General features: G+C 38.5%; 1 protein-coding gene across 5 annotated transcripts in view; it reads left to right on the plus strand.

The window, feature by feature from the left end:
* Nucleotides 1-13,509, plus strand: part of AP3B1 (adaptor related protein complex 3 subunit beta 1) — a 164,352-nt gene that overhangs the window by 11,569 nt on the left and 139,274 nt on the right. For 2 of the 5 annotated variants that reach the window (XM_072859652.1, XM_072859650.1), the window contains exons 2-3: nucleotides 3,215-3,290; nucleotides 8,861-8,935. In XM_072859652.1, the coding sequence (XP_072715753.1) occupies nucleotides 3,215-3,290; nucleotides 8,861-8,935 (151 nt within the window). Of the gene's footprint in view, nucleotides 1-640; nucleotides 658-3,214; nucleotides 3,291-8,860; nucleotides 8,936-13,509 lie in introns of those variants that run through there. The other 3 variants (XM_072859651.1, XM_072859654.1, XM_072859653.1) reach the window with 2 other exon arrangements.

Raw genomic sequence — 13,509 nt, forward strand, 5'->3', positions numbered from 1 at the left:
GAGTTTTGGGTTTTTTTTTTCTATTTTTCTTTTCTCCCCCTGCTGCTTTTATCTTAGGAAAGGAAGGCTGGCTGTAAGCAGGTCTTCATGTCTTAATTTCTCTGGTTTATATCTTCTCTGTTAACATTTCAAAATGTTTTAATTTGAAATGTATGATAGAATATATTCTATAAGCAGTTAGAAGTGCATTTCATTATTAAATACTTATTTTTTTCTGTCTTCACATCTGAAACTCAACCTTTGCCTTTTTTCTTTGTATTTGTTACACTGGTAATTCATACTCATCCTGTGATTACTGTCTGCTTTTGTCATTCCCAACTTCTGGAAGGTAGTCTTCAGCACATACTTGAATCTTGTGCTGTGTAACTTCCTTCATTTTTGCTACTTGATCCTTAAGTTCAAAGTGTTATTTCCACATTTTCTACTTTCTCACTTGCAAATTTCGTTGACATATTGTTATTTTTTCATGTTAACTTTTTTGTTAATTTTTTATTAGGTGAATGTATTCCCAGACTCGAATCTTAAGCAGTTTCTACAATGTCTTATTCATGCAACACTTCTTGATTCTTTAGTCAGATACTAATTTTTTTGAAAAGTGGTTGGTTTGTTGGTTGTGCCAGGGAACGGAAGCATCTTCCTACCAATTATGAGAACCAGGTGATCACAATTTAGTAATATTATCCTGTGCTTTAGCTTTTACTGATGTGTCTATCTCAATTTGTGCATTATTATGTGAAATAGCAGTAGGAAACTGGAAGCAGTAGCATAGGACTAGAAGCAACTTTCTAAATCAAGTCCAGTCTTTTGCTATGTAACTTTGATAACTGTGTCGTATAGATTCTTTCACAGGCTAAGCTTAAAAGGTAAGGATTAAGACTTAAGCAGAAGGAATTAGAAGTCTCTGAAATTTCTGTATCCAACTAGAGCAATGTCTCGGGCAAGGTGCTTCAAGCTGATCTAAAAGAACTGAGATTTACTCGGTATCCTGTGAGGAATAGGTAGACAGCAATGGTCAGCAGAATAAGCTATTTCTGTGGCCAAGAACAATGGGAATAAAGAGAGTTGCCAAAAGTTAATCAAGCTAGCCTTCCTAAAAAGTTAATTACCAATGGAACTACACAGAGATTAAAAGGTAAAAAAAGCAAATTATTAAAGGTATTTTAGGTACAACTCTAAACCAACAAATATTTGATTTCTCAGAACAAAGATAAGGTATATACAGCTGAGGGAAAAATATGGAGTGTCTAAAAAGAGTGTGAGGATGTAGAGGTAAACACAAGCATGCTTGAAGTGAAATCAGAAAACCAGTGACCTTAATGTGGAGGGTGGTGTGCCTTTATCATGGGTAGATGAGAGGAGCACAATAGGAAAAGGTCTGTGAAATCACAGCATTAGTTATTATTAAAGATCTGTCTTGGGGTGGTGTTACAAGAAGGTACACTGGATGTTACCACTTGCCTTGGAGAAGGCCATCAACTATAGACATTAAACTGATCTCAACAGCATGCAGAACTACAGAACAAAGTTGAATGGGAAGTATAATTTAGAGAACTGAAGCAAACAACTAAATAAATGTAGCAATAGAAGACTGACCATATAGTTCTCTGAACACTTCCAGGAATAACTAAAACCAGTAAAAACCTTTGAGTATGATGCAGACAAAATAAGGACTTCACAGTGATATTTGGGAAAAGGTGCTGAAGTAGGCGAAAAACAGTGGAAGCATTTAATTTTCTCTTTTAAAGATAATACTTTAATATTAAGCTGTCAGTTGAAGCCAATATTTACAACAGGCCATCTGTATTAGGTTGCTCTAGTATTTCATTAAACACTTGGTTTAAAAAAAGCAGTTAGACTTCAATTGGAAGTTGCATGTAGCTATCTGCATCCTGCATTTTGCATGTTTTTTGTCTGGCTTATTAGGAAAACGTGTTGTTTGGGTTTTTTCCCCATCTGGTTGTGGTTCCTAATTTTGTGGATATATACTGAAGTGTGTGAGCAGTGTGGATTTCTCATGGAGGGGCACAGAATAGATGCAGTACTGGGTCTGAAAATACGAGGAAAATCTTCTCTGTTAGAGTGGCTCTACCTATTGCAAGTAGGAAGAATGCTATTTAAAGGTTTGTGAAGGAATGGATGACAATATTTTGTCTCACCGGAACTAATTACGGCTTTGTCGTAAAACTCTTTTTCTTCCCCATCTGAAATTCTGAGGGCAGTGATAAATCAGAATATATCTAGGTTTTGCATTCACTTTTGAAATCCGGTCTGGATTTCTGTGTTGCCCTTTGCTGTGTGAAAGCTCATGGGGTTTGTAAACTTGGAACGTTTTCAGAGTTCTTTGGAATATTGGAGGTGTCTCTTCTTGAGCCGTTGTTTGCTTCATATTTTTTCATACTTGAGCAATCTGGGCATTACAAAAGGCTATTTCTTCAAAGAATCTTTTTTGTGAACTTTCAGAGTCTATAAATGCAGTTAGATTGTGATCTCTTTGCATCTAAGAAGCCAAACAGCATGAGATTTCTTATTAGTGACAGCTAATGAGAAGCTGTATCTGCGAGAGAACATCCTTATTGACTTAATATTTTTGTGTGAGAATTTTATTTCTGCTGTAAAAAGTGCTTGGTTGCTATATGTGTCTAATGATTGGGCTGTCTTAATCTTATGGCATGTAGAATAGATGTATTACAGATCTGAGGTTTTTAATCCTGAGGACAAGGGATAGCAATTTACAATCCAGAAATGGAGATGAAAACATAAGGTTATATGCTCAATTCTCGTTGAAATTCAGACCATACTGAAGTCTTCTGTTGGGCTTTTCAGTGATTTACGTAAGTGGATATTATATTTTAACACAAACGTGTCAACCTCAGGCTATTACATCTGACCCTCACTGGGGGAAAAGGGAGGAGCGAATGAGTCCTTGGTTCAAATTGAGTTCTTCTCTTGCCTCAAGACTTCAACCTTCCAGCCAAGGTTCAGCTAACAGCAGATTAAAGTTGCATAGGCTTGCATTATTGTTGGAATCTGATAGATTCTTTTACTAAACACTTCATTATACTAGTCCAGCATGTTAACAAATAAAATTTACAAGTGGGCAAGAAGGAGCCATGCTTCACCTTAAGTTGCTGAATTGATGCAAGAATATAAAAATGGTATTCTGATTTTATTTTTTACTTTTTCTAATTGATGCTTTACTGTGTTTCTGCCCTAGAAATGAAGACCTAAAACAAATGTTGGAAAGCAGTAAAGATTCTGCAAAGCTGGATGCTATGAAAAGGATTGTTGGGGTATGTGTTTTTTTATTATTATTTTAAATGTTAGGGTATCTGGGTTTTTATTATTATTTTTATTTCTTGGATGTGAATACTGTTTTTGCTTTACAGATCCTGTACCAAGTCAGCATTTGAATCTCTAAATGGTGTTTAAAAGCTACTGTGAAGTCCTTAATTTGGAATTTTGTGTAGAAATTGCTATATTAAAATACATGCAGTCATATACTTTTCAAATATTTATGTGACAGTGCCAATATGCCTGTAAATAACTATTTTCAGTAGGGAGGTGAGATCTTAAATACGATATGGTTCCTTCAGAGAAGCTTCAATTGCTGTCTTAATTCAGCAGCTGGGAAACAACAGAAATTTGCAGGAGTAAAATGACAAATTGCATTTACTACTTTTACTTCAGGTTATATAAGGATTTTTTTTAATTGAGCATGTTCCCTATGTATTTAAGTATTTCATGTGAACTGTGTACCCACAGAGGTGATTCAGTAATGTTTAACACCATTGTGTGTTTAAACCCTGTAAACTAGACATTAAGAAGTTGATAAAGTCCCTTTATTTCTTCTTAAAAGTGTTAGAAGAATGTGCTATGGAAAGCTGTTCAGTGTCCACTTGACTTCTTTTTTGGGACTTCGGCATTTGCTTTCTCTCATTGTTTCTTCAGTCTCCTCTCAATGTGCTTTTTTGTTTTGCTTGTTTTTCACATGGGTTCATCCTATCCAAGCATGTATTGAAGTGGGTAGGTACAGGTTGTATTATGTGATCATGTTCTTTCCTCTGACTCTAGAGCTAGCAATTTCTCCCTTCAGTATCCTCTAGTGATGAAGATTTTACTCAAGCTGGTTGTCTTCTGCTTTTGCCTTTGATCCTAGTCTTGCCAGAGACATCAATTACCTATTAGATCTGGGTAACCTATCAACTACTATTTAATAACTTTTTTTTTTCTTGGTGAAAGGTTTCTTGGTTCATCTGCTCTAACGTGATGTGGGATTCCTCAGGGTTTGACCAGTGAGAGTCTGGCATACAGAGATGCTGTTGCAAGAAATCATGGCCTTTAGAAGTGCCATGGTTTCAACCTATGGTAACTTATATTCTTCTGCTTCCCTCAGAAAAGATCTTTCTTCTGTTTGTTACTGTGGGCGGCAGGAACGTTGGGGAGAGTTGCCTGTTGCTCCCTTGGTTTTCTTTTTCAAAAAGGTGGCCAGATCTTTATCTGTGTTTGGAAAGTGTTGCAACTGAATGTGTCTATGTATGTATATGGGGGAATTAGAAACTATTAAATCGGATCAGCTTTAAATTTTAAACCAAGGCTTTACTAGGTTGGTTTTTTTTTTTCATTTTTTCCTACAAACAATGCTCTCATTATAAATGAGTGTGCAATGAGCAAATGCACTCATTATAAATACCTGCTGCGGCTACATATTCCAAGCAGTTCTTAACAACTGTTTCTTTAATTTCCTAGGAGTATATGATACCATGAAGCTGGAGATGTGTAGTTAGCACTGACAACTGTGGTCCTTGATGGTCTTAGGCTGAGGTGATCAGGCTCAAGAGCTCTTCAGCAAGGGAAGGCAAAACTGAATTGAGCACATCCTTTCTTCTGCTCCCCCATTTCCCAATTCCCGATTTTTGTCCTTTTATAAGTTCCCAGTCCTTGTTTTCTGTCCCTGTTCTAAACCCTGTGCAATGCTGGAAGAGCACTATTTTCCCAGATGGCAGCAGGTACCTTCTGTTTCATGGATATTTTTTCCTTGCTCAGCTGCTGCTGCTTTTCTTAAAGCAGAAACAGCCTTCTAGCTTGTAAGGTTGACCATTACTTGACCACAAGCCAGCTGTTTGAATTACTGGATCCTCTGTTTTCAGTCTCTTCCATATTCTCAAGGTATTTGCTGTTACCCTGTGTTTAAACTGTGTTTCATAACAGACACCTAGTACCAACCTCTGGTTTGCATAACAAACTGAAACAATGAGCTTTACAGGCCAGGACTGGGACCTTGCACGATTAGCATAAGGCTTTGTAGCAGTGGTGATAATGTTCTTGCTGGGCACAAAGATGCTTGTGTGTTGCCAGTTGTGTGCTTACATTTAGAGAGTTCTCAGGGATGAGATGTGTTTTCCAGAGATGAAAGGCTTCCTCTAGCCTTTAATTAAAGGAAAAAGGAACTCTGTTGTCAGAGTATTGTTTAACATGTCTCACTGGAATTCTCATTTTCACTAGTGGCAGAAAAAGCTATGCATACCAATGGTTTTCTTACTCTTCTAGTAGACTTCAAGAGGCTGAACCTTCATTTGTCCATATAGGTGTGATGGAAAAGTACCAGGAGAACACTGCTTATGGCTCCTTTTGCTGCTTCTTCCTCCTTTAAGGTGGTTTGCAAACTCTCTCCTGGGGAGAAGGACATTAATTACAAATAAAAACAAAACTGTCTTGCAGAGAGTGAGTTTTAACAACATAATTTCAAGCATAGGAGTAGTCCAGTTTTGATCTCTCCACTCCCCCTCTTACATAAAGGTCCCTAAGCCTACCTTCAGCTAAAATATGTATGTCTGACTTTAATGATCAATGATGTCTTTTTTTTTCAGTCAGTATGTTGTTTTTTATGTTTCTTCCCTACGTGCATGCCATAAAATAATTGCAATCTTCAGAAGATTACGAACAACACTGCTGGTTTAGAAATAAATTGGAAGTGTATACAGAACCAAGTTTATTCTGCTATATCCATGAAAACAAAATAGCTGATTTTTTTTTTTTTTAAAAACACACACTGATACTACAACCACCAAGATATTCTTGTTACCAGGTCTTGAAACCTGTCTGAACTTCTCATCTGGGAAAAAATCTCAGTGGAATTCCGCTCCTGAAGATTTCAGGGCATAAATTTAGGAAACAAATTCACATGCCTAATTTCCCACAGAGAATTTAATCCATGTCTGTGTGTGTGTCTCATGAAAAAAAAAAATTTAGTACACCCTGACATTACATAGCACTTATTCTAGAGTGGAAGTTTCTGTCTGTGCAGGAACTCCAGGTATCTAAGACAACACAATTGGAGAATGTCTAGGCACAGCAACAAAAATGACATGATAGACCTTAGTCTTGGAAAGAAACATTATGGTCTTTCAGGTTAATGATCCATGGGCTAAGGAGGATTTACACTAATCGTTATGACTTAATGAGTCAAAATATACTCTTTTAAAAGACCCTAAATACATATTTACATGGTACACTGGAGCTATTATGGTTGATCAGTTAAATAATGCAAGTAATGCATAGAGTCATACTGTTACAGTCTATCAGGGAAGTCTAAGGATCATCCCTATTTTTTAATAACATAACTTCTGTTGCATCAAGACGAGGTGATTGATAATATTTTATTCTATGATACTTCTCTGCAGTGCATCTTGCTAGTAAGTTTGGCTTGACTCTGGTCATTCTGAATCTGGCATTTATTATAAAGACCCCCTCAGTCCTGACAGCAGTGGTTTAATTCAGGTTCTTAGTTAAAAACCCTTGAAACCCATGCAATGTGGTTGCTTCTTAGTTTGTCACTTCCTGTGCTTTAATACAGCTGCAAGAAACAGTTTACGATGTTGGTTAAATTGAAGTCTCATGCTGGACAGCTACTGTTAAACCCTTTTGAAAGGCTCACTCATAATAGCTTGAACTACAACTACCTTCTTTATTCTTCTAGCGTCTGTCTTCTAACCTTTTCCAAACATACAGTTTGTCAAGGTATTGCCTCGTTTTGTGTTTTCTTGCTTTTGTTGCATGAGATCCTAGTTCTTTATGCCCTTATGTCGTGGTTTAGCCCCAGCCGGCAACTAAGCACCACGCAGCCGCTCACTCACTCCCCCCCGGTGGGATGGGGGAGAGAATCAGAAGAGTAAAAGTGAGAAAACTCGTGGGTTGAGATAAAGACAGTTTAACAGGAAAGCAAAAGCCGCGCGTGCAAGCAAAGCAAGGAATTCCTTCACTACTTCCCATGGGCAGGCAGGTGTTCAGCCATCTCCGGGAAAGCAGGGCTCCATCACACGTAGTGGTTACTTGGGAAGACAAACGCTATCACTCCAAATGGTCCCCCCTTCCTTCTTCTTCCCCAGCTTTATATACTGAGCATGACGTCATATGGTATGGAATAGCCCTTTGGTCAGTTTGGATCAACTGTCCTGGCTGTGTCCCCTCCCAGCTTCTTGTGCACCTGGCAGAGCATGGGAAGCTGAAAAGTCCTTGAGTAGTGCAGCAACAACTAAAACATCTCTGTATTATCAACACTGTTTTCATCCCAAATCCAAAACGTAGCCCCATACCAGCCACTATAAAGAAAATTAACTCTATCTCAGCTCAAACCAGGACACCTTAATGTGTTTTATCAATGAAATACATGGACAGACCTGTGAGTTAGGAATATGAAGTTTTATCAGCTGTATAACGCTGAGTCATGGTTGGAATGCGAGATGGCTATGAATAGCAGCAACTGCAGCTGCAAAACTTGAGTTCCAGTGTCAGATCTCTGCATATTTGCTTGTTTTAGTGAGCTCTTGTGCTTTCTGATTAGCTTGATGTTTGGCTGACTGGATCCTGCCCTTGACCATAGCTGAGGGTGCTCTGAATCTGTATTCAGCAGCACTGTAACTTGATATAACAGGTTCATGAAATTCCAGGGTTTGCAGCTTGGACATGAAGTACTGGCAGACATTCTGCTGGAATTAGATCTAAGAAGTAAGAGAGTTGTGCAGCTGTAGTGTATATCGAAGTATTGTATTCCTTCTAATGTACTTGGTTTCTTATAAATAAATTCCTCCTTAAGCAGTTCATACAAGGGCTGAAGCTAAACTGGGGTTTCGTTGTTTGTGCTCTTTCCTGAGACAATTTTATTGTTTACTACATGCCCTAGTTTCAGATTTCTTTGAGATCAAATAAGAAAACTTTCTTCCTTTAAAAAAAAAAAAATCACAGTGGGTTGACTGATCTTGCTTTTGCTCTGTTGTTTTTTTGTTCTGTATACACACTTTAAGGCCTTGTGTGTTTAACTTGCCATGGAAAATGACCTTGATTTGTTTTTAAAGTGCAATGTCTATTTTTTTTTTTTCTCCTTGGTTCTGTTGCACACCAAGATTGTTCCAGGGAAGAGGAACAGGACTTAAACTTGTATAACTTCTCCTGATGGTTTTTTGTTGTTGTTTTTTGTTGGGGTTTTTTGGTTGTTGGGTGGTTTGGGGGTTTTTTTGGATAGTAGCTCCCAAAAGGTAATTCTGTAAAGCTTTTCAGATTAGCACGATCTTTGTTGTAAATAATTTTTAAAGCATTAAAAATGATTTGGAGTGTGATATGGTAAAGTTCAGTTCTTTGATTCACCCCCAAACTCGTAACGAGCCAGCACTCAGGAGTTCCATTGTATGGATAGTATCCTGTGAAGTCTAATAGTTAACAAAAAAATCAGACTTTATTGTCAACTTCATAGAAATCAGGTTTAAAATACAGATCTGGAATAAATGCCTGTCTCTTTAAAAAACAAACAAACCCCCAATAAATTATATTATTACATTACTAAGATTTGTGTCTTTATTTTTTATAGATGATTGCAAAGGGAAAAAATGCTTCTGAGCTGTTTCCTGCTGTTGTGAAGAATGTTGCCAGTAAAAATATTGAGGTATTCCTATATCTCATTAAGCATACTGTTATGGAAGATTTGTTTGTGAAAATTTTATCTAATTGTATCTAACTTCAACATAAACCATTAAATTTCAGCTATTTTTGAACAGAATTTCTCAGGGTTTAATTTCAATGACAGTATTATGGTAATAGTTTAATGTGTAAATAAAGGACACTTACTGGGTGATTTGGAGGGAGGAATAATAACTATTTACATTTAAAAATTCATTGATTAGAGTAAGTTTGTGGAAGTGTGTGGTGGTAATTCTGAGAAAAGGTACTATAGTGTATTTGAGGTGTGGTGCTGCTTGCAGAGTTTGAGTAGGAATTGTGCTACATTGTATTTGAAAATGTCTTGCAGATCAAGGGTGAAACCTAAGGGTTGGGTAAAAAGGTTTTCATTGTTCTAATCATGTATATTTATAAAAGGAGTGTCTCTGCATTAGAATTGCAGAGTGAGATCAGTTTGACTCAGTTAAATGAGTTATGGTTAGACAAAATGTGATGTTACTAATGAAGTGTGTTTAAGTATTGTGAAACAAAAAATTATTTTAAATGTTGGTTCTTTTGATAATTTAGTTTAGAGAATTTGTTTAATGCTTTATTAATGTGAATGCCTGTCATTCCAAAAGATTACAGAAAAGTAGCTTTCAAATCGCAGAATCTTCTGGAGAGATGTGACTGTTTGCGGGGGAGAGGGAGGAGATAGCTCCCATCTTGAGCAGAGAAGAAATCTTTGCTAATATGCAGTGTAATCTCGAATCTTTGGGTTATTTCTATGTTTTACAGGACATGGAGACTTTAAAGCAAACTCATACACACATCTTGGGAATATGCCCTTACTAATTTATTTTATATGAAAAACTATGAAAGGAGTATGTGAAGGGGCAGACAAGAACAATTTAAACTTCTTATAAAAGCAGCTGATGAAGAACCTGAGTCAGAATCATCTGTGATAGGAGTAATTTCTTGAGACAAGTTGGTTAACTACATTTATTCAACTTGCACTAACTTGTGTGATTTCTTAATTAAAAGAAGATGTGGTTAATTGTTTTCAGGATCTCTGTAGATAAAAACAATAGCAGAAATATAAGTTTTTCTTGCAGGCTGTTTACCATCCATTTTATTTTAGGAGCATATGTGTCTGTTCTTGCCCCAATATCAGGTGTTAGACACACAAAGTAGCTTGCTTCTCTATCTTTTTTTCTCATCAGAAAGCAAGAAGAAGAAAAAAAAAATCCATCTTGGACTAGTGAAAATTCAAATTTCCAGGAAGTTAAAAAACGGAGATTGCGTTCAACTATGACATATTTAAATCCACAGACTTACTATGTGGCTCGAGGAAATCTAAAGCAGCATCTGCATTAGAAAGTTGTACAACTGAAGGTTTTGTAAAGAAAATGTTACTCTGATGCTCACTACCAGTACTATGCATACACTGTCAGCTCCAGTGTAGAGGTGTCAGAGTTACAGTTGACTTGACAAATGAGATTTGGATGAAAATAACATCTGTAAGTTTGTAGTTCCAGACCGCAAAGTGACCGACAAGCATCAGTTTGAGGAAAGCAGAGTGAGCATGCAATGATATTGGTTTCTTCCTACTGCACAGGATCATAATTTTGGAAAAATGCAAGAAATAGTGGTTTGAAGCACTGGGTTTTAAGAAGAGAAGTCAACTGAATGCATGCTCCAGTTCTTCCCTCCTCTTCTGGAAATATGTACTTCAGCCTCTATTGTTAATGGGAACAAAAGGTTGCTTTTCCCCTGGCTAATGGCACTGAAGATTTTATTTCCTACAGTAATGACTTCAGCAAACTTCTCTCTCTCTCTCTCTCTCTAATGTGCTGTGATATAGCAGGTTATGGAAACGTCTGTTTCCTTCCTTATTTTACATGGATGGATAGTAATAGTCAAGTTTGAGTCTAATTTTAGCTTTAAAGAAGTTATTCTTATTTAGTTACTAATTTAAAACTTTAGTTTTTTCCATTCTTTGAAAGAATGCATATATGCAAATACTGAGCTCTGGTAAGTCAAGGAGGCATGAGTGTGCAAAGATGACAATTCAGAGTCTTTCAGAACTTACTGTATTAAAATAATTTTAGAAATTGTAACTGTACTTTTAATAATAGGTGATAAAAAGAAATGGGGCAAGGAATCATACTTAGACTGGTTAAATATTCTCTTCCTCTTTAACTTGTGTTTGTAAGTTATGAGTACTCTAAGTCCAGTTTTGAACGGAGATACCTTACACCAAAGAGTATTATTCATCTTGAGCACTTTTACCTGTTAGGGCTGAAACCGCCAGCCCAACAGAGGCAAGACTGCCGCAGCTCCAGGCTTCCTGCCCTACCAGTAGTGAAGGCTGGGAGTGTAGTCCTGGTAGGTGTGCACATGCACATGTTCTGTGTATATACACACCCACAAGAAATACCTATGTGCAGAGGCAGCCACATAAGCTGACACAGGGTACTCACACAAACACAAACAGCACCAGCAGCTTAGCAGTTCAAGATGAAGGTCTGCTAGTGGGAACATATGTATACATGCATATGTACAGTGTGGATCCATCCAACAGCTGGGCTCGGACATGGTCTGCTTGGTAGTTGGCCCTTGGATCCTAGTGTCCTCTGTTGCTGGCACCTGGACATATGAGCCCCGGAGGCTGCAGCCTGGTTTCAGTTGCTAGTACAAACTGCTGTACACATATGAACACATGTAAACCAGGACTCCCTTGGTTCCCCACTTGCTACCCTGTCATGGTCTTGCCCTTAGACACACAGGTATGTGCACATGTGTGCACACACAACTGGACCTGGCCAGAATTCCCCTTGTCCTCTACTAGCCAACCCCCTGTGGTTATGCCCTTAGAGAGATGCATACAAACACATGGTTCTTGCCCCTAGAGACCCACAGATCATCTGGTTTCTCTGGCAGCTGGATGGGACTCCCCTGGTCTATGCCATAGCCACTTCCTCCTCTGGTCTTGCCCTTAGATGCCCACACCATTACCTACCTCCTTCCCAGGCTGCTTCACCTACTTGCCAACTAGAGCAGCTTGATCCACTGGTACACCTGTACCCATTCCAGTCACTGACACCACAGACACGTGGGCTTGTGCTTGGTTTCACATACTCCAGCTCTTCAGTTGCTTGCACCTATGCTCATGGGCCTTCTGGCCTGTGGTCCCAGCCCAGGTGTTGGCAGCCAGACCCTCACTTGTTCCAGGTGCTGGCCACCATGGACATAGGGCCCCCTATGACTTGAGGTCCCATTCCAGTTGCTGGAGTTGCACTTAAGCCCCCTCTGGTCTCTAGTTGCTGGTGCCCATGGACACATGGGCCCTCCAGTCTGTGGCCTGACTGTAGTTGCTGGCACATACGTGAAACTTCACACTGAATAGAGAGGACTTCACCAAGGAAAATAGTTAAAAATGGAATTACTGAGAAAATACAACAGACTGTGCTGATGAGCTGCAGGGCACGGAAGGGTATATGTACCAACGAGCAAACTGTTTAGATGTGTGCAGCCATTATTATCTGCTTATCCATCTATTTTCCCCCACTTGCTCATCCCCAGATCACATAGATTCCCCCCCCTTCTCCTTCACTTTGGTTCCTCCCCAAAACATCCTGTGTTAAGTCTTGTGCAATCCTGAAATACACTTCATCTGTGTCCCATACCTGTATGCAGAAAAGCCCCTCAGTCTGAAAGGTGCTGTGGTGTTGACTCTTGATGGGTTTAACACCTGGACATGGGAGCTGAGGCTCTCCTGAGATGGTCCTGGGAGGGGCCCAACAGAATGTCCTTTCCTCCAAATTTAGGTTCTCTCCTACTACTGTGTCTCTCTACACCTCTGGGCTGATGGTTCCTGTCACGGGCTTGGGAGAAGCTAGGGCAGGGTATTACTTGCAGACACCCCTCCACCCATGTTGTGTCTCTCTGCTCCTTTGTGGGTGTGCAGACAAGGTTTTATCACATAACCTGACATTACTTAGGAGAAGTCGTTCCATGTTTGTTTCATGAGCCTCTTTTTATATTTTAAAACAGTTATGTGAATTCACATGTTGTCTTATATGCTGTAGTTAAAGTTCCCTCATTACTTATTTTTCCACCATTTAGTGCTAATGTATTTTTCCAAGAATAGACTGTTAAACTGGAAAGAGATCAGGGCATTCAGTAAAGCCAGCTGACTAATTTATCTTTTTTTATCAAGGTTAGTTAGATGATGTGTTTAGGTCATAATGTAGCTATATTTACAGCCATCTAGTTAGCACTTCTGGGTCTCAGAAACCTTTATCATGGTCCAGTTTTTAGGATGCTTTTGAAATGATGAGAGATTACTGGGTTAAGTCAGATTCTTAGTATGTTGATCCAGATACTGTTGTCTGGAAATGTTTTGCCAAATTTTTCCCTGTCCTTAAGAATTCTTACACAAATCTGTCTGTACAAATTGCTACAATGCAGTAGCATAAAATACATCAGTTCCTCTGAGTTACTTTGTATCCAAGTGACTTTCCTGCCCAGAAATGGCTGCTGTTTTTTGGTTGTGGGTTTGGTTTTGTTTTTGTTTTT

Source organism: Ciconia boyciana, chromosome 4 (genome assembly GCF_034638445.1).
Source record: "Ciconia boyciana chromosome 4, ASM3463844v1, whole genome shotgun sequence".
NCBI classification, from domain to species: Eukaryota; Metazoa; Chordata; class Aves; order Ciconiiformes; family Ciconiidae; genus Ciconia; species Ciconia boyciana.